The 22,880-nt window shown below is 43.6% G+C and overlaps 1 protein-coding gene across 3 annotated transcripts in view; it reads right to left on the bottom strand.

Moving 5' to 3' along the window:
• Positions 1–22,880, bottom strand: part of mcamb (melanoma cell adhesion molecule b) — a 133,246-nt gene that overhangs the window by 10,762 nt on the left and 99,604 nt on the right. For all 3 annotated transcript variants that reach the window (XM_063038205.1, XM_063038203.1, XM_063038206.1), the window contains 10 exons: positions 18,243–18,313; positions 17,117–17,213; positions 16,150–16,332; positions 11,161–11,282; positions 8,673–8,841; positions 3,902–4,026; positions 2,746–2,884; positions 1,987–2,108; positions 1,194–1,329; positions 794–832 (listed from right to left, as the gene is read on the bottom strand). In XM_063038205.1, coding sequence (XP_062894275.1) covers positions 794–832; positions 1,194–1,329; positions 1,987–2,108; positions 2,746–2,884; positions 3,902–4,026; positions 8,673–8,841; positions 11,161–11,282; positions 16,150–16,332; positions 17,117–17,213; positions 18,243–18,313 — 1,203 coding nt within the window. The remainder of the gene's footprint in view (positions 1–793; positions 833–1,193; positions 1,330–1,986; positions 2,109–2,745; positions 2,885–3,901; positions 4,027–8,672; positions 8,842–11,160; positions 11,283–16,149; positions 16,333–17,116; positions 17,214–18,242; positions 18,314–22,880) is intronic.

The following is a 22,880-nucleotide window of genomic DNA, read 5'->3' as shown; positions in this document are numbered from 1 at the left end:
CTTTCTACAGCTCTCATAATTTCACATTTATTTTATTTAAAGATACAACACAGGACAGGCCCTTCCAGCCCAACAAACTGCACGGCCCAGCTACCCACATGTTTCACCCTAGCCTAACCACAGGACAACTTACAATGACCAATTAATCTCCTAACTGGGACATCTTTGGACTGTGCTCACGGGATGGTGGAATTGAACTTCAAACTCCAAGATCCTGAGCTGTGATAGCATTGGGCTAACCACTACGCTACCATGACACCCATATGGTTTTCAGGCAATATGTTCCAACTAGTAACTTCTGGTTAGGTAGGAGAAATATTCAATTGATTCAATATGGAAATAAAAATAACTGCAGCACTGGTATCTCAAATAAATATTATTAAAAAACTCAGCAGGTCAGGTAATCAGAATTAGAATCAGGGTTATTATCATTGATATAAGTCATGAAATTTGTTATTTTGTAGTAGCAGTGCATTGCATACATAAATACTGTAAATTGCAATAAGAAATAAGAAATCTGTGGAAAGAGATTTCCACAGATGCTGTTTGACCTGCTGACATTTTCCAACTTTTTCTGCTTTTACTTCCTTGTGTCATCTCTGGTCCTTTTGACAATTGCTTAATTCTGCATTATTCACCATCTATCAGTTCTTTGGCCACTGCAGTTTCTACTACTTACACTGTCAAAATCATTCACGTATTTGAATCTCTGTTAGCCTGCTTTGTTTCATAAAGAACCTACACTTATCAGAGTCGAGACTGTATGAACTGATCTTACGTAACTAATTCTTACCAATAGTCGAAGGTCCAGTTGTGGAAACTGCCACTGAGGCTGCAAAGTAAGAGAGAGTCATCAGGAGAAAGCATTGTGAATAGAAACAGTTCCCGCTCTACATTGTCATTCGTGTGCTACCTGCTTTAAAATGTGAGTGTGGCTTTTGGCAGGAACAGAATAGGATGTGTTGCAATGCTTCTATGATTGCACAGTGTCCCTACAAAAGTTGCCTAGGCTTATACACAAAGTACAGCCATAAGGCTATGGTGAGTGGCAATTCCTGGAACTGTATCCTATCATGGCTAGAACATTAAGGAGAGTAAGGCAAAAAAACTGCACAGGGTACTTTTGGGAGGAGGGCTTCGCTTAGTGCTAGCTCTTCAATCTACTTTCGGACAGCGAGTTATCATATCCTCACCTCCTTGCACGGTGAAGTTGTGAGCCTTGCTGCCATGTACATTGACACCACTGCACGTCAATGTCAGCTGCTCCACTGTGAGTGGAAGAATCAGTTCACTAACAACGTAGTTCTTTTGACGATGATTCTTTAATGTCTATGCAAAGAGAAACAAAAACACAAACTTATAATACAAACCAAAATGAGTAACAGCGATAGCAAAGAAAACAACTTGGTGTCCAATATTTAAGTTTCCTTTTCAAAGTTCTTAATGAATCCATATTGTCAGAAGCCACTGTTTGAAATATGTTTGACAATGACAAATGAAAAGTAACATCATTTCTACATAGTACTGTTGTTGTAACGGTTTACGATCTAAATACTGATGTGTACACCAGGTCTGTGAGGTTTTTCAAAATATAGCATCCAGTGGCAAGTGTTCTCACAACTGTCTAGCTGGTGTCAAGCCAGTGTGAGAAGTTTCTTGTAAAAACATCTCACTGCTCTCAGGTTGTAAAAAAAAATCATTTGCTCCTTCATTTGGTAGTGAAGATAATCATGTTTTTTTTATTACGGTGGGGTTTAAGGGATCGATAGGCAGCACTACATATGGTGTGCCGGCAAGTCTTTTGGCGTGTGCCATAGGTTCGCCACCCCTAGATAAACCTTAGTAGTCAGACATAAATCCCTTCCCCACTGCACCAGAGGTATACTTGTTCAAGGCTTGTTCGTTCTACGACAAGCTTTGATTTATATTAATTCACTGTCTTTTCCAGGTAATTGTATCAAGTGGACTCGTTCACTATTTACATACCGGCTTCTTTTCTGCATTACATGTAACCCTTGGCAATGGATAACCTTTGAACACACATGTCAGGTTCACATGGGGTCCATTTCTCTGGAACACCTTCTTGGTGCAGTTCACTCGAGGTGGCCCTGCAAAAAGAAATATTCAGTGTTCACTCCTTGGGCTGCTGAATCAACACGCCAAATGTTATACAACCTTGTATTTACTCCCCACGTCCTTCATGTTGAAAGACATTTTCTTAGCACCAGCATCTTACAGCACCTAAGCCATTCTATACATGCAAGGGTAGGATCTGAACCGGAGTTATCCGGCCAAGTTTGGGTTGTCCCTATCTGTATTCGATCTCATTCCTTTCCAGCAGGAAAAGGGACCATAATCAGAAGAGCTCTAGGATGTGTTGGGTATTAAATTGAGAGTGAAGAATATCAGAATTTTAAAGGAAGGGGTATGGATCCTATCAGAGTCAAGCAGAATGTATTAGAATGTGTTCATAGGGTCCTACAGCACAGAAATAGGCCCTTCACCCCACCATCTCCATGCTGTCCATTGTACTCCATTTACCAGCATTTGCTTTGTAGCCTTCTAAGCCTTGGCAATTTAAGTCTGGGCCTAGTTACTTCTCTCATGTGGTGAGGGCACATGCCCCCACCACCTCCAGACTGCAGCCACTCTCTGCGTGAAAAAAACTCCCCCTCAGATTCCCTCCAAACTTCCCACCTCTCAACTTAACTCTGTAGAATGATTTTGCAGGCAGGATGTTCATACCTTTCACCACAATGCTGATGGTTTTTTGCCGGTTTAGGCTCGGAACGCCTGGGATTGTAGCTTTGCAGCTGTAGTTTCCAGCATCGTCAAATGTAACCACTGGCAGGCTGAGCAGATTTCCAGAGTTAACTGTTGTCTTCTGAAACAGTACGATAATGTAACAGAACAATTCAGAAATTCTGCAAAGTTAGGAACTTTAAATATTTAAGGATTGTAATGTCTAGATGTGACAAGTATCATTGCAATAATAAATAGGATTAAAATTTGATACATTTACCAGGATTTAACAGCCTATATTCTGGGATTTATAGAACCTTCTTCAGTGGGTGTAGTTCACTGGATTGTAGAATAGTTGCCCTGGTTTATAAAGTGAGAAATGTATGCCGACACTTGGGGTCGTAGAGAGCGATGGAAAAGGAATCGTGCATGATATCAGAGCAAGAGAATTTGCTGAACTCTTATTGTGGACAGATAGAAAATCAAGTTGTGATTCTGAGGAATCAGAATGGATTTAATTTAAGCAAATTACATTTGACAAGTCTGTCAAGCTTGCAGCTTCAATATGCTGGTGGATAACAGTAGATAAAATAAATTCCTGTTCAGAATGTGGGCTCCTGGAATAGCCTGATATTTTAGCATGTACTGAGGGGTGAATATTAGAAAGTAATCAAGGTGTAGCAGGGTATAAATAAATGGGCCATTTTCAGAATGGCAATGCCTAATCACTGTGAATTAACTGTTTGTGTATGTTTGCAAGGGAGAGAGAAGAGGGAGAGTATGAAACTCCCACAACATGTGACACCACCCCTCTGCATCTTCGATTCTCTCCCTCTTCCCTCATTCACATTTTCTGACCTCCTCCTCCCACCTCCCCACAGACTCACTTTAGCCTTGCCCACCTCTGTTCACATCTCTACCTCCTAACTCTGTCCATTCTCCAGCTTTGCCACATTGATCTACACCATCCCAAAACACATTTCCAGAATCAGTAGCTTATGAGTGTATTTAACTACTCCCTAAATTGTTACATCAAACACTAAAAGAGACAAGAATTAGTATAGACATATAAATGGTATAAATGGCTCTAAATTCTTGGCAACATTGGAATTAACAATGAGCATGGTTCCCCACATCATTTTTGAGGCTTCATTCATACCTTATGTTTTGTCCAGACCACAGATGCCTGTTGGGATGCCTCCATTTCACAAGATATATTTATATTTCTGTCACCGTCTGTGAAAATGTATGGAGCTTCTGGTTTCAATACAATGGGATCCAGATCTGTTTGAAAGCAGCACAAGAAGGAGAGAAGGTCTCTATTTTTTTGTGATTAAACTGTAGGCATCTCTTAATTGACAGGTGAAGCAGGAATCTCATATTTCATTATACAACCAGCGTGTTTGACTCTAATTCACCAAACAGAATAGGTATCCTTGGTACATTCTCGATGCTGGGGTGGCTAGTGCCCACGATGGAGATGGCTGAGTTTGTAATCCTCTGCAGCTTTATCCAATCCTATGCAGTGCCCGCCACCCCCCCCTAGACAGTAATGCAAACAAGTTAGAAGGCTCTCCACAGTACACCTGTAGACATTTGCTTGTATCTTTGGTGATATACCAAATCTCCTCAAACTAAATGCATCAATATGCTGGGCCCAGGTTAGATCCTCAGAGATGTTGACACCCAGGAACTTAAAACTGCTCACCCTTTCCACTGCTAATCCCTCGATGAGGACTGGTGTGTGTTCACTCAACTTACCTTTCCTGAAGCCCACAATCCATTCTTTGGTCTTACTGGTGTTGAGTACAAGGTTGTTGCTGTGACACCACTCAACCAGCTGATCTATCTGTCTCCTGTACTCCTCATCACCATCTGAAATTCTGCCAACAACAGTTGTGTTGTCAGCAAATTTTTAGATGGTGTTTGAGAGAAAGGGAGAATACATTGGCTTTAGGAGGTTGGGTATTAGTGTATCACTTGATTAGGAATGCTCTTGGGGAGGGGGGGAATAGGGAGGGCAAAGAGAGGCTATGAGATAGACCTAGCAGGTAAGGTTAAGGAAAATCCCAAGAGGTTCTATAGCTAAAGGATGTTTAGGGAGATAGAAGCTCTCCTTATTATCAGCAGGGTTGCTTGTATCTCAAGCTACAGGAGACAGGAGACTATTCATATTACCAGGGAGGAGATATTTGCAGCATTACAGCACAATCAGGTGAATTAATCCTCAGGGCTTGACTGAGTGTATACTTGGACTTTGTGGCAGGGGAGAGTCTTGTGGAGACATTTGCATCATCATTAGCCACTGGTGAACTTACCAAGGAATGGAAAGTGCTAATGCTGGTCCATTGTTTATGAAGTGTAGCAAGGACAAACCAGGGAACTGTAGACCAGTCAACCCGACATCTGTAGTAGGGAAGTTACTGGAGAGAATTCTATGGGGCAGGATCTACCAGCATTTGGATAGATAGTCTTATTATAAGGAGTCAGCATAGTTTTGTGGATGGGGCGGCACGTTAGTGTAGTGATTAGTGCAATCGCTTTACAGCAGCAGCAGTCACTGAATGGGGATCGATTCCCACCACTGTCTGTAAGGAGTTTGTACATTCTCACCGTGACAGAAACAGGTGAATTGATCATGGGGAGCAAGGACATGGCAGACCAATTAAATAATTACTTTGGTTCTGTCTTCACTAAGGAGGACATAAATAATCTTCCAGAAATAGTAGGGGACAGAGGGTCCAGTGAGATGGAGAAACTGAGCGAAATACATGTTAGTAGGGAAGTGGTGTTAGGTAAATTGAAGGGATTGAAGGCAGATAAATCCCCAGGGCCAGATGGTCTGCATCCTAGAGTGCTTAAGGAAGTAGCCCAAGAAATAGTGGATGCATTAGTGATAATTTTTCAAAACTCATTAGATTCTGGACTAGTTCCTGAGGATTGGAGGGTGGCTAATGTAACCCCGCTATTTAAAAAAGGAGGGAGGGAGAATCCGGGGAATTATAGACCGGTTAGCCTAACATCGGTGGTGGGGAAAATGCTAGAGTCAGTTATCAAAGATGTGATAACAGCACCTTTGGAAAGCGGTGAAATCATCGGACAAAGTCAGCATGGATTTGTGAAAGGAAAATCATGTTTGACGAATCTCATAGAATTTTTTGAGGATGTAACTAGTAGAGTGGATAGGGGAGAACCAGTGGACGTGGTATATTTGGATTTTCAAAAGGCTTTTGACAAGGTCCCACACAGGAGATTAGTGTGCAAACTTAAAGCACACAGTATTGGGGGTAAGGTATTGATGTGGATGGAGAATTGGTTAGCAGACAGGAAGCAAAGAGTGGGAATAAACGGGACCTTTTCAGAATGGCAGGCGGTGACTAGTGGGGTACCGCAAGGCTCAGTGCTGGGACCCCAGTTGTTTACAATATATATTAATGACTTGGATGAGGGAATTAAATGCAGCATCTCCAAGTTTGCGGATGACACGAAGCTGGGCGGCAGTGTTAGCTGTGAGGAGGATGCTAAGAGGATGCAGAGTGACTTGGATAGGTTGGGTGAGTGGGCAAATTCATGGCAGATGCAATTTAATGTGGATAAATGTGCAGTTATCCACTTTGGTGGCAAAAATAGGAAAACAGATTATTATCTGAATGGTGGCCGATTAGGAAAAGGGGAGGTGCAACGAGACCTGGGTGTCATTATACACCAGTCATTGAAAGTGGGCATGCAGGTACAGCAGGCGGTGAAAAAGGCGAATGGTATGCTGGCATTTATAGCGAGAGGATTCGAGTACAGGAGCAGGGAGGTACTACTGCAGTTGTACAAGGCCTTGGTGAGACCACACCTGGAGTATTGTGTGCAGTTTTGGTCCCCTAATCTGAGGAAAGACATCCTTGCCATAGAAGGAGTACAAAGAAGGTTCACCAGATTGATTCCTGGGATGGCAGGACTTTCATATGAAGAAAGACTGGATGAACTAGGCTTATACTCGTTGGAATTTAGAAGATTGAGGGGGGATCTGATTGAAACATATAAAATCCTAAAGGGATTGGACAGGCTAGATGCAGGAAGATTGTTCCCGATGTTGGGGAAGTCCAGAACAAGGGGTCACAGTTTGAGAATAAAGGGGAAGCCTTTTAGGACCGAGATTAGGAAAAACTTCTTCACACAGAGAGTGGTGAATCTGTGGAATTCTCTGCCACAGGAAACAGTTGAGGCCAGTTCATTGGCTATACTTAAGAGGGAGTTAGATATGGCCCTTGTGTCTACGGGGATCAGGGGGTATGGAGGGAAGGCTGGGGCAGGGTTCTGAGTTGGATGATCAGCCATGATCATAATAAATGGCGCTGCAGGCTCAAAGGGCCGAATGGCCTACTCCTGCACCTATTTTCTATGTTTCTATGTTTCTATGACTGCATAGGTTTCTTTCAGGTGCTCTGGTTTCCTCCCACATTCCAAAAACATAGGAAGTAGAGTGTGGTGATTGAAGGTTGTCTCTCAGAATGGAGGCCGGTGACCAGTAGTCTGCTACACAGGTCGGTGCTGGAACCCTTGTTATTCATTATTTATATAAATGACTTGGATGTAAACGTACAAGCCTTGATCAGCAAGTTTGTGGATGATCAAAATTAGGAGCTGTTGTTGATCGTGAAGAAGGTTACGGTAGATTTCAGGGGGATCTTAATCAGTTAGGGAAGTAACTGAGGAGTGGCAATACAGGTAAGTGTGAGCTGATGCATTTTGGAAAGTCAAAGCAGTAATTGACTTATGCTATGAAAGGTAGGGTACTGGGAGTGAATGGAACAGAGGAACATACGAGTTCAGTTGCTTAGTTTATTGAAAGCAGCATCACAGGTAGACAGGGTGGTGAAAAATGCATTTAGTTAGCTGGTATTCATCAATCAGGGTGTTGTGTGTAGGAGATGGGACATTACTGTATGTTGCCGTTGTACAAGTCATTGGTGAAACCACACTTGGAGTACTGTGTACAGTTTTGGTCACCCTGTTAAAGGAAGGATGTGGCTAAACTGCAAAAGAGTGTAGGAAAGATTTACAAGGATGTTGCCAGGACAAGAGGGCCTGAGTTATAGGGAGAGTTTGGACAGGCTACATTTTACTTCTTGACACACAAGAAGATGAAGGGCGACCTTGTGGAAATGTCAAAAAATTATGAGAGCATGGAGAAGATGGATGATAACAGTCTTTTCCATGGGTTAGGGGAATCCAAAGCTGGGGGAATAGATTTAGTGTGAGAGGGGAAAGATTTATAACGGTCCTAAGAGGCAACTTTTTTCATGCAGAGGGTGGTGAGTATATGGAATGAACTGCATTTAAGAAGCACTTGGACAGGTTATGGGCCAAATGCAGGAAATTGAAGCACCGTGATCAGCACGGGCTTGGGCCATAGAGCCTATATTCCATTTGTATTGCTCTCTGATTCAATGATTCTAATTGCATCAGCAAGGTAGATTTTCACTGTCCCAGCACACGCTACACCCTCCACTGCTCCCATCCACTCCAAAGGCTCAAAAAGATTCAAAGGTTAATTTATTATTTAAGTACGTATGCAGTATACAACTCTGAGAGTTGTCTTCTCCAGATAGCCACGAACAAAGAAAACCATAGAAGCCATTCAAAGGAAAACATCAGACCCCAACCCCTTCCTGCACAAATGGCAACATGATCATCAGAACTCCCTACACAAAAAAAAGCACAATGGCAACAAGAGCAACAAGCCCTTCCCCCATGCTGAAAAACAAATTGTGCAAACTGCAAGAACATCAAACCCCAAACCCTCTTCCCCGCCCCCACTTCGAATCCATTTGGAAAGATTTGTTACTATAACACAGACACACCAATGGAACTGGATTAAAGTTCAGAGTTTTTGGGTGAGAATGTGGTGGAAAAGAGGAGTGAAAGTATATACCTACAATTCACTATTAGCGTCCTGTTGCTAGTGATTTCTTCTGTTGTCTCAAGGTCCAGGACTCTGCAGCCATAAACACCACTGTCATTTCGGGTCAGTCCTGTAAACATTATTGTGCTGTGCATGATGGTTATCCAAGGAGGTTGATTTTGAATGTCCTCAATCTTTCCATCCTGTTTATCAGAAAGGAAGTCAAGTTCATGTTAATAAAATTCATTCCATCTAATTAGCCTGAGAATGCTTAAATGTTTAAAGGCATTGCAGTGTCAGGAACACAGGCCTGACCATTCATTTGGGATGTTGTCCATTGAAATCATTTCTATAGGATCTGCCTCTTACCCTGTGAGGAACTCATGTGTCAGACTGTGGGCTGCTGGCAATGGGTCGAACATAAGAGGAAGTGAACACTAATGCATGACGATTATTAAATTTTATTTAAACTCAGCCTCTGCTTGCTTAACATTGAACTCAGTGATCTCAAAAAAGGCACATTTCCACTTCTCCAACAGAGTAATGTTCTTTCACCCAATAAACATAAAGCAACATTTTTGGAATAAAGCTGAAACCAGATACAATATTATACAATATTGCACAATTAGATTTGTATTTTAATCCATACTGAATTACCCAACCTTGTGGTTCTACGTGGTTGTTACAAATTCACACAGTGGTTTAGGTACTATTGATGCAAGGCTTCGAACAGTCTGGGCAGTTCAGCATTAGGGTAGCAGCCAATTAGCCAGTCGTGTAACCCAGAGCGTGAGGGTAATAGCCGTCTCCTTGAGCTCTAAACTCGATACATCCATAACTGTTGCACTAGTGATTCTTTAGTCTCTTTGAAGAGAGGCTGAGAAAGCGCCAGGTTAAACTAGACTGGATACAAATCATTACAATAATTTATTTTTAGTGTGAGTATGATTGCAATCATTTAGGCCAATCAGCATCACTTGTACAAAATAATGAATATACCCTAGTTATCTACACCAGTGATTTATCTTGCTAGACAAGCTATACTAATTTCAGTCTTGTAACAGTCTCCCAGCCTTTGCTGATTATGTTTATTTGCATTGTTTATGTTATTTCTCTGTCCTAAAGGATTAGTGATACACAGTATGTGGGCAGCACGGTAGTGTAATGCTATTACAGTGCTAGCGACCTGGGTTCAACTCCCACCGCTGTCTTAAGGAGTTTCACAAACACCAGAAAATCTGCAGATGCTGCAAATCCAAAGCGACACACACAAAAAGCTGAGGAACTCAAGCATTTTCTTTACGGAGCTTGTACGTTCTCCCTGTGACGGCGTGGGTTTCCCCCGGGTGCTCCAGTTTCTCCCACAGTCCAAAGATGCACCAGTTAGCGGGTTAATTGGTCACATGGGTATAATTGGGTGGTGCGGATTCGTTGGGCCGGAATAAATCTCTGTTACCCTGCTGTATCTTTAAATGTGTGGAATTTATTAACTGTTGCAGTCTTGAGAGGGAAATCACCTCCATTTTAATTGGCCACTGTCTGAATACCTTTTGAGCCCTGAGTGGTCACAATGACTCATTTGAAATTAATGTTTAATTCAATTTTTTACATCAAAGAAATGCTCAAAAGGCCGTGAAAGTGGAACCTGTGGAACAGTGGTTAGTGCTGCTGCCACCCAGCTCCAGGGTCGCAGGTTCAGTCCTGACCTTGGGTACTGTCTGTGAGGAACCTGTCCATTCTCCTTGTGTCTGCATATGTTTCTGCTGGATGCTCCAGCCAATCCCACATCTAAAAGATGAATTGACTTCTGTAAATTCGAAAAGTGGCAAAAGCAGGAGGGAAAATAAGCAAAAGATGGAATAGGAATGATGGGATTGTTCTATTGGGGGCTGAGTGGCTACCTTCTACATTGTAATAGATACTACGTAAATGTAGCAGGAGTTACAGCTAGCCTGTATACAGATTGTAGGAATATTGAAATTTATTTATTGATTTCAAGATACAGGTCCTTTGTGCCCAATGAGCCACGCCACCCAGCAACCCACACATTTAACCCTCGCCTGATCACAGGACGATTTACAATGACCACTTAACCTAACTGGTACATCTTTGGAATGTGGGAGGAAACCCATGTGCTCACGGGAAAAATGTACTAACTCCTTACAGAGGACGGCAGAATTGAACTCTGAACTCCAATGTCCCGAGCTGTAACAGTGTTGTGCTACTCGCTACATCACCATGATATTCTGACGAATGAATGGACAATGACTTTAGCTGATTATTAGACAGCAATGTAAAAGGACTTTCCTGTGATCTTTGGCTGCTGAACTTCTCTACCTGGGCTCTGACATGAGGAAACATGACATTATTAGCAACCATACAGACTCAATCATGTCTTCAAGGAAGGAAGCAGGGACGTGATATGTATTCTCTAGAAACAAACCATTCTGTTGAGCTCCTGAGCTGTTCTACTTGCAGATTAAGAGTAACAGACACAATTCTGCTCTCATGATGCTCCTCACCTGTTCTCTGAAAAAGGTATAGTCAACGCTAGTTGAGCCATCGGCTTGGCACTCCACAGTCACGTTGTCCATCTCTCTCACCACACTGGGGCGAATCAGTAATTTCACATTCTCTGTTGGATCTAGTGAGGAACAAAAGGAAATAGGGACTAGAATACTGTAATAAAATTACTGATACTGAGCATTATGATGTAACAAATAAATTTGACTCATAAGGAAGGCATTCATTTCACTGGAATATGTTTCATTTATCCTCTGGAACGTCTGCCATCTCCAAAGAGATCCTATCATTAAACATATATTTACCTCCCCCCTCCCCCTACTTTCTGCAGGAATCACTCCCTCCGCAATTTCCTTGTCCACTCATCCCTCCCCACTAACCTCCCTCTAGATACTTACCCCTGCAGGCGGCCTAAGTGCTACACCTGCCCTTACACCTCCTCCCTCACCTCCATTCAGGGCCCCAGACAGTCCTTCCAGGTGAGGCGACACTTCACCTGTGAGTCTGCTGGGGTTGTCTGTTGCCTCCAGTGCTCCCGATGTGGCCTCTTACGCTGGTGAGTCCCGTCATAAATTGGGGGATCGCTTCATTGAGCACCTCCGCTCCATCCACCAAAAGCGGAACTTCCCAAACATTTTAATTCCCATTCCCATTCTCATTCCGACATTTCGGTCGACAGCCATCTTTTGTGCCAAGATGAGGCCACCCTCAGGATGGAGGAGCAACATCTTATATTTCATCTGGGTACCCCACAACTTTGATGGCATGAATATTGATTTCTCCTTCCAGTGAAAAAAATTCTCCCCCCCCTCGATTCCCCCACCCTGACCTCTCACCTCTTCTCACCTGCCTATCACTCACCCCCTTTCCCTTTCTCCTATGGTCCACTCTCCTCTCCTATCAGATTCCTTCTTCTCCAGCCCTTTACCTTTCCCACCCACCTGGCTTCACCTGTCACCTTCCAGCCAGACTCCTCCCCCTCCCCCCACCTTTTTATTCTGATATCAGTCCTGAAGAAGGGTCTTGGTCCAAAATGCCGACTGTTTATTCATTTCCACAGATGCTGCCTGACCTGCTGAGTTCCTCCAGCATTTTGTGTGTGTTGCTGTCTCATTTATTCAGTTGTTCCAGTTGCATCAGATATGATTACTAACAACTCATTAGTGACCAGCTGACATAAAGCACCTCACACGTTATATCAACCTGTCAAGCTTCAGGGAATGGCACTCAGGGAATTGTGCTAATATTATTTTTGACTGTATGTACTGCGTGTGACTATATGGACTGTGTTTTGCACCTTGGCCCCAGAGGAACAATGTTTCACTTAGCCGTATACATGTGTATGGTTGAATGACAATAAACTTGAACTTGAATTTGAAAAATAATGCATTTCTTAGTACTTCCTCCTCTGGGCTGTATTTAGGACACTTTGGAACATAATTTCAAGTATTATCTGTGGAACATTCTGATTTATCATTGGGAAACTTAAAATCAGGATTCACAGAGGCACATATTTCTTCTCTGATGATTCAGTAGCTCCTCCAATGGCCATAAAATTCAGCCTATTTTTGCACATTAACTTCTTTATATGACATTGAATTTAGTGTACAGTCACGTAGAAAGAAATTTAGATGTGAAGTGATCTGAGTTAAGTACCTAGAATGTAGACCAAACAGAAATAGCACAATACTGCTTTCTGCCACAAGATGGAGGCCACTTAAGAAAATTCATCAATGACCTGAGACTTAACCTGTGCCATGTCAGTACATTGTGCTTCAGCCCTTACGATACTCACTGACGCTGAGTTTCTGGACAGCGGAGAGACCTCATAAGCTGTGGCAGATGAAGCCCATATGAAGTGCAATCAGTCACTAAACAGAAACCTTGATCAAAATAACAGAAACCTTGATTGCAAAATAATTCATGTCCTCTGCCTTGGAAACAGAAAAGAAACTTGCCAGACGTGACGGCAATTAGAGACCTTAGCCACGGGCTCTACTGGGAGGCAGATAAACCTCTGAACCTCTGAGCCAGGCTTGCCCGTGTAGGAACCAAGCAGCACAGACCATCGAATGAGAGGGTCCCAGTGCCATATTGCTTACCATTCAGCCAGGCCATGCCGACCACTCGAAGGCGTGAACAGAAAATTAGTTGGCCAACAGGAAATGGAGAGAGGTGTAAATGTATCTTGGCAAGTTGTTATGAAGTGTAATGTGCTGAGCTGCTACTTTTCATGGCATGTCTACCCTGTGTTTGTATACCAATGACAACAAACTTGAACTTGAGAGTGTGAGTAGTTTGCCACAAAAATCAGTGTCGAGGCCTCAGCACTCTTCAGTTTCTCTGAAGCTGTAAAGCTCAGTTCAAAGTTGAAAATAAATCCATTATCACAGTCCATACATATACGTCACAATATACTGCACTACCTTCTACATGACGTTTCCTTTTTACCTGTGTAAATATATGGGATGTGATCTGTCTGGATGGCATGCCGAACAAAATCTTTTCACTGTATGTGGCAAGTATCAATTTATGTATATGATTTGGATGAAAGTACTGAAAGAACACAAAGGTAGTTAGGAAAATAAATTCTGAAAGGACAGAAAGAGGCTTCAAAAGGTATAGGAATAATGAATGCACTAAGATCCGGCAAATAGAATATATTGTTGAAAATTATGGAATTGTCCATTTAGACAGGAAAGATTAAGAAGCATTTAATCTAAATGGTGAGAAATTGCAGAGTTCAGCTATCTGGAGGGATCTGAATCTACTAGTGCATGGGTTCGTCATTGTGTGCCATGGGCATGGGCAATCATGGTCTTTCCTTGACCATGATTGTTCTTCACAAGCTTTTCTACAGAAGTGATTTGTTATTGTCTTCTTCTGGGCAGTGTCTTTACAAGATGGGTGACCCCAGCCATTATCAATATACTTCAGAGATTGTCTGCCTGGCATCAGTGGTCACATAACCAGGGCTTGTGATATACACCAGCTGCTCATACGACCATCCACTGCCTGCTACCATGGCTTCACGTGACCCTGATCAGTAAGTGCTACACCTTGCCCAAGGGTGACCTGCAGGCGAGCAGAGGGAATGAGCGCCTTACACCTCCTTTGGTAGAGACATATCCCCACCCCACCACCCAGATGGGGGTATATGGATACAGCAAATAAATTTCAGAAAGCTAACAGAATATTATTGTTTATTGCTTGGGAAAATGAATATACAAGTAGTGAGGTTATGCTTCAGTTCTATAATGAAATAAAATCTGGTATATGGTCTCTTTATTTAATAAAGGGTGAAAATATGATGCAAGCAGTTTACCAGACTAATAAATGAGTTGTATTTGTATCTCCTTAGATAAGATACAAATGCTTAAAAAGCAAGATCCTGAGGAGCTGATATGGAGAAGATGTTTTCTCTTGAGGTAGAATTTAGAAGTTGGAATCCCAATTTTAAAATTGACGTCACCTCCAGATCCGGCTTGATACTTTTTCTTTTAAAGGGTTATGAGTCTCTGGAACCCCTCTTCCTCAAAAGGCAGTCTTCCAATTTATAAGGGAAAGGTAGATAGCTATCCGATTGATTCCTATGTATCTCTAGTAATTTTCAACTCTTTGTTGAAAGAATCTATGACATCACAAAGAAAGTGCACCAGTGTCTTTACAAAATTTGTGAGAGTATTTGGTGACATACCAAATCTCCTCAACCTCCTAACAAAGTACAGGGGCTCGTATGCCTTCTTCATAAATGCATCAATATGTTGGACCCAGGTTAGATCCCTGTGGTGCTGAAGCTGCTCACCCTTTCTACTGCTGACTCCGTGATGAGGTCCAGTGTGTACTTTGCTGACCTCTGACCTCCCCATTGTGATTTTCCTTGGTCTTGCTGACATTGAGTGTGGGTCCCTGAGACACTGTGCTGTTTTGTACTTGTCATTGTACTGTTAGTATTTATTACGACTGTGTGCACTAATCTTTCGTAAGAGTGCAGGTTGAGGTATGCAGGGATCTCACATAGAGTAGGAGTGAAGGTCGGGGGTACAATGACCATTAGATGGTGGAGCATGCTTGAGGGGCTGAATAGCCTACTCTTGCTCCTATTGCGTTCCGATCTATTCTTACTTTCTTCTTCTTACTTTTTAATTTACGTTATTTTTTGTATTTTTTTTTCTCACGGTAACACATTGAAGCTGCACCCTCTCTAACATGCTGGTAGAGAGAGTTTTATTTGGGTTTTTTTTTAGCGCTGGAAATAGTTACATCCCGACATGCGGGACAGAAGCAAGGTTGCATTGTGTATTTCACGGACCAGCTAATGCTGGCCGGTTTAGCGAGCAGAGCGGCGGACACCCCTGCTGAAATCCGGAGGAAAACACACAGAGGATGCAGAGGGGGATCACAAAGTCGAGGAAAGAGGACCGGGTCGAGACAACAGAGACTTTTGGAGAAGAGGAGTTCGGTACCGGAAGTGCACTGAGAGTGGTAAGCAGCGTGAAGGAGTGGGGTGCTTACTGATCTGGTTAACAACAGATGGTGCAATCTGGGGCATATTACGATCAAGGAACGTGTTTGCAGACTGGATATTGAACTTTTTACTGTTGGACTTTGGCCACATTCCACCGAGATACAACACTTGGCGGCACGGGAGGTCGTTCCTGCCTGTGGCCATCGAACGTGCAGCTCCTCCCATGGAGGGTCAGACACCCTGAGCCAATAGACTGGTCCTGGATTTATTTTCCATCTGGCATAGTTTGCATTTTGTTGTTTGATTGTTGGGGGTTTTTGTATTGCTGTATTTACGCTCTATTCTTGGTTGGTGCGGCTGTAACGAAACCAAATTTCCCTCGGGATTAATAAAGTATATCTATCTATCTATCTATTTGTGTACTCTTAGTGCTTACAGCTATGGCTTTGTGAGACAGGTAAAGGCAATATCACACTAACTCCGGGTTTAGATCTTCCCTGTGATGCTCATCAATACTCACATAAGATTGAGAATTTGATCTTTTTGGACTCCATCATCTTGTCCACTCCGTATGGCATCCTGTAGCTCACCTCACAGTAAAACATAGAATCTTTGTCCTCTTTTTTAGGCAGGTAATGAAGTTTGCTACTGATCGAGTTAAGGCCGTTGGCTTCTTGTGTTGACTGAACTATCGCGAACATCTCTGAAGAAAAAGATACATTGAAAGAGAGATCAGGTTAAACTCACCATAATCAGAATCAGGTTTAATATCACCGACATATGTCGTGAAATTCGTTAGTGAAATACAAATACAGAGAAAAAAACTGAATTACAGTAAGTATATATACAGTGCCTATAAAAAGTATTCAACCTCCCCCCCCCCAAGAAGTTTTCATGTTTTATTGTTTTGATTTTCCTAATTGCAACCATGACCGAGTGTCAACAAGTGGTTTAGACTGGAAGTGCTAAAAGACACCAGAAAATCCCTGTTTTCTAACGGTGAGCACTGAAATTTGTAATGTGCTTGAAAAAGAAACCTCATAAACGTGGGTCAATTAACTACTTTTCAAATATTCATTTATCTTAAGTAAGTGGAAACTCTGCTGCTACCAAGACAGGATAGGATTTGCTTGAGATTCATTCATCTATTCTGGCCACATATTTGACAGTATCCAAAATAAGAAGACCAACCAGCTGATACTTTGTTTAAATAAATGATCTGTTTCTTCAGTTGCTTCTCACCTGTGAACTAGTTATCTCCAGACATGCATGCGCCTTGTTCAAACCTTTGCAGTAGCATGGAAACCCCACGTATACAACTGCACACGCCTGGTTCTGTTTCAAACCCCCAAAGGTGATTGTAGATTTAGCAAGTCAATGCAGCTTATATGGAGAAGAGATACAGTTCTCCACTATTTGCAGGTCGCATGTCCCAGAGATGGTTGTGGAAGGAAAGGGGATGAGAAGAGACATAAACTGTTACGTACTTTCTTTTGTTTCAGTTGTGAGATGCAGAGGGGTGCGGTCTTTGTACCAGGTGATATTAGGAGCAGGGTAACCATTCCTTGTGACACAACTGGCGACCTAATAGAGAAACAGATATTCCATAATAAATAGAAAAAAAGATTAGACTGTTTAGAAAATTACCAATATGCACAAAATGCCCTTAAATTTCCAGATGCTTTGAAATGAGCATAATTGCATACTCTCTCTAGCTTTCTACCACAAACTTTACGTAGATAAAAGAACAATCTTCTGGGTTTGCATACAGGCGCAAAGGATTGAACTTCAGTCGGCAAGTAGCCCAAACAACAATCAAACCAAGTTAATAGACAGCAGCTTCAATTTTATTACACTTTAATGCACATTGCAGACTTCTGCATTGGACCAGAAGTCTCTACAAAGTACTGTGAGAGCAGCCGAGAGGATCATAGGTGTCTCCCTACCATCCATCGGGGACATTTATCAGGAGCGCTGTGTACGCAGGGCCTTTAGTATTATTAAAGATCCCACCCATCCACCAGCACCCTCCTTGACTTTCTACCAGCAGGCAGGAGACTCCGATGCATAAAAAATGCACGGTCAGGATGGGAAAACAGTTTCTTCCCTCAGGCCATTAGGCTTCTGAACTTCCTGCCACATCGCGTTCGAAGTGTCACTGGTTAATCTGTTGTCTCATTTGACAGTATACATGTACTATATATAGTTAAATGACAATAAACTTGACTTAAGTATTTCACCCATTTTGTTTTCAAAAATATGATGGCCTGCTACCTACTTGTGACACATAACTTGACTAAACTATATTCTTTAAAACAGATACTCAAAATTTGTGGGATTAGGATTATAGGAACAGGTACTCAGCTACTTAGCTCCTTACAGAATTGACATTCAATGATACCATTGCTGATTTGTGATAAATATATGTCAGTTAATGACAAAACTCAAGACTCTGTGGAAAGAAAGGTCTCTTTTTATTATGGTACTGAAAGAGAACCTGTACTGAAGTTTGCTTTTAAGCTCAAACGGACGTGAATATCTCTGAAATTACTTTGCACAATAAAAATGTCTAAATATAAACACAACTAAATGCCAGCTGTTAGCTTTCCATACCTCCTCTGGTCTTGAGGCCGATACTGATATGGTTTTTTCAATTTTTTTTATCTCAGGCACGTCTGGTGCACCTGCCAAAAGAATCAGTAAATGTTGGTTACACAGAAGCAAACATTACAGCTAAATACAGCTGTATCAACCTTAATGCAGCTATAAAAAATGAGGCTTTGCTCTTGAAAACCAAAGCAAAAATTGCAGCAGCTGAAAATCTGAAGGAAAAGACAGAAAATGCTGCAATCAGTAAGCAGGGCTGGCAGCATCTACACGAAGAGGAGAACAGTTAATGTTTCAGGGCATTGGACCTGAAATGTTAACTTTGCTCTCCTTTTCACAGATGCTGCCCGACCTGCTAAGTATTTCCAACAATCTTTGTTTTCATGAAAGCTTATATATGAACTGCTTACAACCAACCAGCCACAAGAAAGCAGTTGTAAAGTCTGTAGAGGTTTCCCCCAGGTTGCAGCAGGCTCCTGATCCTGAGATGGGCAATCAACGTCAGGGGGTGCGCAAAAAGAACCACCTTTAAGTCAGGGCGACGGTCAAGATTTAAAAGGCAGAGCTTTGCGGCAGTTTCCTTGAGTTGAGGAGCAACCAATCAGCAAGAGGCAGTGCGTAAAAAGAGTTACCTTTCAGTTAGGGCCGCAATCAAGATTTAAAAGGCAGAGCTTTGCGGCAGTTTTCTCTGAGTTGGACAATCAACGTCGGGGTGCGTTAACAGAGCTACATTTCAGTCAGGGCCGCGATCAAGATTTAAAAGGCAGAGCTTTGCGGCAGTTTTCTCTGAGTTGAGGAGCGACCGATCAGCAAGAGGCAGTGCGTAAAAAGAGCTACCTTCCAGTCAGGAATGCAAACAAAATTTAAAAGGCAGAGCTTGCGGCAGTTTTCTCTGAGTTGGACAATCAACGTCAGGGGGTGCGTAAAAAGAGCTACCTTTCAATCAGGGCTGTGATCAAGATTTAAAAGGCAGAGTTTTGTGGAAGTCGCTCTGAGTTGAGGAGGAACCAATCAGGAAGAGGAAATCATTAGAAAGGCAAATAAAAATGACATAAGTGCAAGCAGAGCAGCCATTGTGGTGAGTGTTGGTGGCTTGGCCCATCAGGCTTAGGTGAGATCAGGCTTTGCTGAGGTAAAAATATCTGGCAACACACACTAAATGCTGGTGGAACGCAGCAGGCCAGGCAGCATCTATAGGAAGAGGTACAGTCGACGTTCGGGCCGAGACCCTTCGTCAGGACTAACTGAAAGAAGAGATAGAAAGAGATTTGAAAGTGGGAGGGGAGGGGGAGATCCAAGATGATAGGAGAAGACAGAAGGGGGAGGGATGGAGCTAAGAGCTGGAAAGTTGATGGGCAAAAGGTATACGAGGCTGGAGAAGGGAGAGGATCATGGGACGGGAAGCCTAGGGAGAAAGAAAGGGGGAGGGGGGATCCCAGAGGATGGGCAAGGAGTTTTAGTGAGAGGGATAGAGGCGAGATTCTCTGGGCACGATAGAGACATCCAGATGGTATGTTGCCTCCCTGGTGCCAGGATCAGGGATATCACAGATTGGGTCCATGGCATTCTCAAGGAGCAGCCAGAAGTCCTGGTCCATATTGGTACCAATGCCATAGGTAGACAAGGTGAGGAGGTCCTGAAGAGAGATTTTAGGGAGCGAGGTAGAAAGCTAAGAAGCAAGTCTTCCAGGGTAGCAACCTCTGGATTGCTGCCTATGCTATGTCCCACTGAGCATGGCTGAGGAACTGGTGCAGGGGGCAGAGGTTCAGATTTATGGATCACTGGGATCTGTTCCGGAGAAGGTAAGACCTATACAAAAAGGACTACTTACACTTGAACCCGAGGGGGTCCAATATGCATGTGGGCAGGTAGTTGGTTTACAAACAAAGGTAATATGCAGTGAGACTGCTAGCAAGAGAGGCTGATGACAGGACAAAATTGCAGTCAACACCCGTCCCGGAGTTCAAGGCTGGAGTCGCATTTGGAAGTTGCGCAATCGCTTTGAAGGTGTCCATGGTTGTTGGAACCCGCATTGGTGGTGCTGGAGTCCGGGTTTTGAATATGCCCTGGGCTGGTGGAGCCGCTGGGATCGATGGCGGGGGCCGCAGTCCGAAGTTCATGCCTGCTAGCGTCAGGGCCAGCAGGCTCTGGGGTTTGCAGATGGAAGATCTTGTGATCTTTGCCTAACATGACAAAGTCAAAAAAACGGCGATTGCAGGCGTGGATCCGACGGAGGATGAAATAACGGGTAGGACCATTACAGACGGCGAAGAAAGTGTCCCGAAGGTGTGGAAGGGTCTGGGATAGGGACACCAAGTACCTCCTCATGGCAGAGAGGGTCGCCTTCAGAGCTTGACGGGAGAAGCGGCGAGAGGCAGAGTCAATAAAATGTGAGTACCTGGGATCGTCAGAAGGTCCAAATTGAGAGGCTCGGAAACGAATCCTAAAGCCAACTGGAGTAAATTGGCGACGGAGGCACGTTCCAAGAAAGGATATATGGCTGTGATAGCGAGTCTGAGTCCAAATGTGGTCGAAAAGTTGAAGAGCAGAAGAAATTACAGATGGGGAGCAGTGAGAGATGGTTTCACTAAACTCCCATCGAAGAGAAGATTTGAACTTCTTCAGTGTAGGCATCACTGGAAGGGGCTTCGCAGTAGTGAATTTTAAAACACAAACCTGAGGAAATCTGTAGATGCTGGAAATTCAAGCAACACACACAAAATGCTGGTGGAACGCAGCAGGCCAGGCAGCATCTATAGGAAGAAGTACAGTCGATGTTTCGGGCCGAGACCCTTCGTCAGGACTAACTGAAAGAAGAGATAGTAAGAGATTTGAAAATAGGAGGGGGAGGAGGAGATCCGAAATGATAGGAGAAGACAGGAGGGGGAGGGATGGAGCCAAGAGCTGGACAGGTGATTGGCAAAAGGGATACAAGCCACCCCACTAGGAATAGGGTTCCCCTTGTCCTCACCTATTACCCAACCAGCCTCTGGGTCCAACATATAGTTCTCCATAACTTCCACCACCTCCAATGGGATCCCACCACTAAGCGCATCTTTCCCTCCCCCTCTCTCTGCTTTCCACAGGGATCGCTCCCTACACGACTCCCTTGTCCATTCGTCCCCCCTATCCCTTCCCACCAATCTCCCTCCTGGCACTTATCCTTGTAAGCAGAACAAGTGCTACACATGCCCTTACACTTCCTCCCTCACTACCATTCAGGGCCCCAGACAGTCCTTCCAGGTGAGGCGACACTTCACCTGTGAGTCGGCTGGGGTGATATACCGTGTCCGGTGCTCCCGATGAGGCCTTCTATATATTGGCGAGACCTGACGCAGACTGGGAGACCGTTTCGCTGAACACCTATGCTCTGCCTGCCAGAGAAAGCAGGATCTCCCAGTGGCCACACATTTTAATTCCACGTCCCATTCCCATTCTGATATGTCTATCCACGGCCTCCTCTACTGTAAAGATGAAGCCACACTCAGGTTGGAGGAACAACACCTTATATTCCGTCTGGGTAGCCTCCAGCCTGATGGCATGAACATTGACTTCTCTAACTTCTATTAATGCCCCTTTAATCCTTCCTTTCTTACCCCACCCCTTATTTATTTATTTATTTATTTATTTTCTCCCTCTGTCCCTCTCACTATAACTCTTTGCCTACTCTCCATCTTCCTCTGGGCTCCCTTTCTTTCTTTCTCCCTTGGCCTCCTGTCCCATGATCCTCTCCCTTCTCCAGCCTCATATCCCTTTTGCCAATCAACTTTCCAGCACTTAGCTTCATCCCCTCCCCCTCCTGGCTTCTCCTATCATTTCGGATCTCCCCCTCCCCCTCCCACTTTCAAATCTCTTACTAACTCTTCCTTCAGTTAGTCCTGACGAAGGGTCTCGGCCCGAAACATCGACTGTACCTCTTCCTATAGATGCTGCCTGGCCTGCTGTGTTCACCAGCAACTTTTATGTGTGTTGTTTGAATGTCCAGCGTCTGCAGATTTCCTCGTGTTTGTGTTTTTAAAAATATCTGGTAAGTTTCTCTCTTCCTGTTCTAATTTCTTCATCCTTATCTGTTAGGGCATTGTAGTTTAGTGAGAATGGACTCCTGAGCCAGTGTTCTCTACTCTGTGTGGCATGAGGGAACTTTGGGAGACCTCCATTCTCCCAGATAAACACATCTGCACCAGGTGCACTGAGCTGTAGCTCCTGAGAGACCATATTAAGGAACTGGAGCTGCAGCTCAATGACTTTTGACTCGTACAGCAGAATGAGGAGGTGATAGACAGGAGCTACAGGGAGGTAGTTATCCCCAGGTTGCAGGAGACAAGTAACAGGGAGACTGTCAGGAGAAGGAGGGGAAATACACAGCCAGTGCAGAGTATACCTGTGGCAGTTCCCCTCAATAATAAGTATACAACTTCAGATACTGTTGAGGGGGCGACCTACTGGGGGGAGCCACAGTGACCGGGTCTCTAGCACTGAGTCAGGAGCTGTGGCGCAGGAGAGAAGAGAGGTGAAGAGGAATGCAGTGTTGACAGGAGATTCCATAGTCAGAGGAACAGAGGCGAGTTTCTCTGGGCGCGATAGAGACATCCAGATGGTATGTTGCCTCCTTGGTGCCAGGATCAGGGATATCACAGATCGGGT

The sequence above is a fragment of the Mobula hypostoma genome, chromosome X2 (assembly GCF_963921235.1).
Source record: "Mobula hypostoma chromosome X2, sMobHyp1.1, whole genome shotgun sequence".
Classification (NCBI taxonomy): domain Eukaryota; kingdom Metazoa; phylum Chordata; class Chondrichthyes; order Myliobatiformes; family Myliobatidae; genus Mobula; species Mobula hypostoma.
Note: the sequence above shows the minus strand (reverse complement) of the source record. Positions and strands in the feature narration are given on the sequence as shown.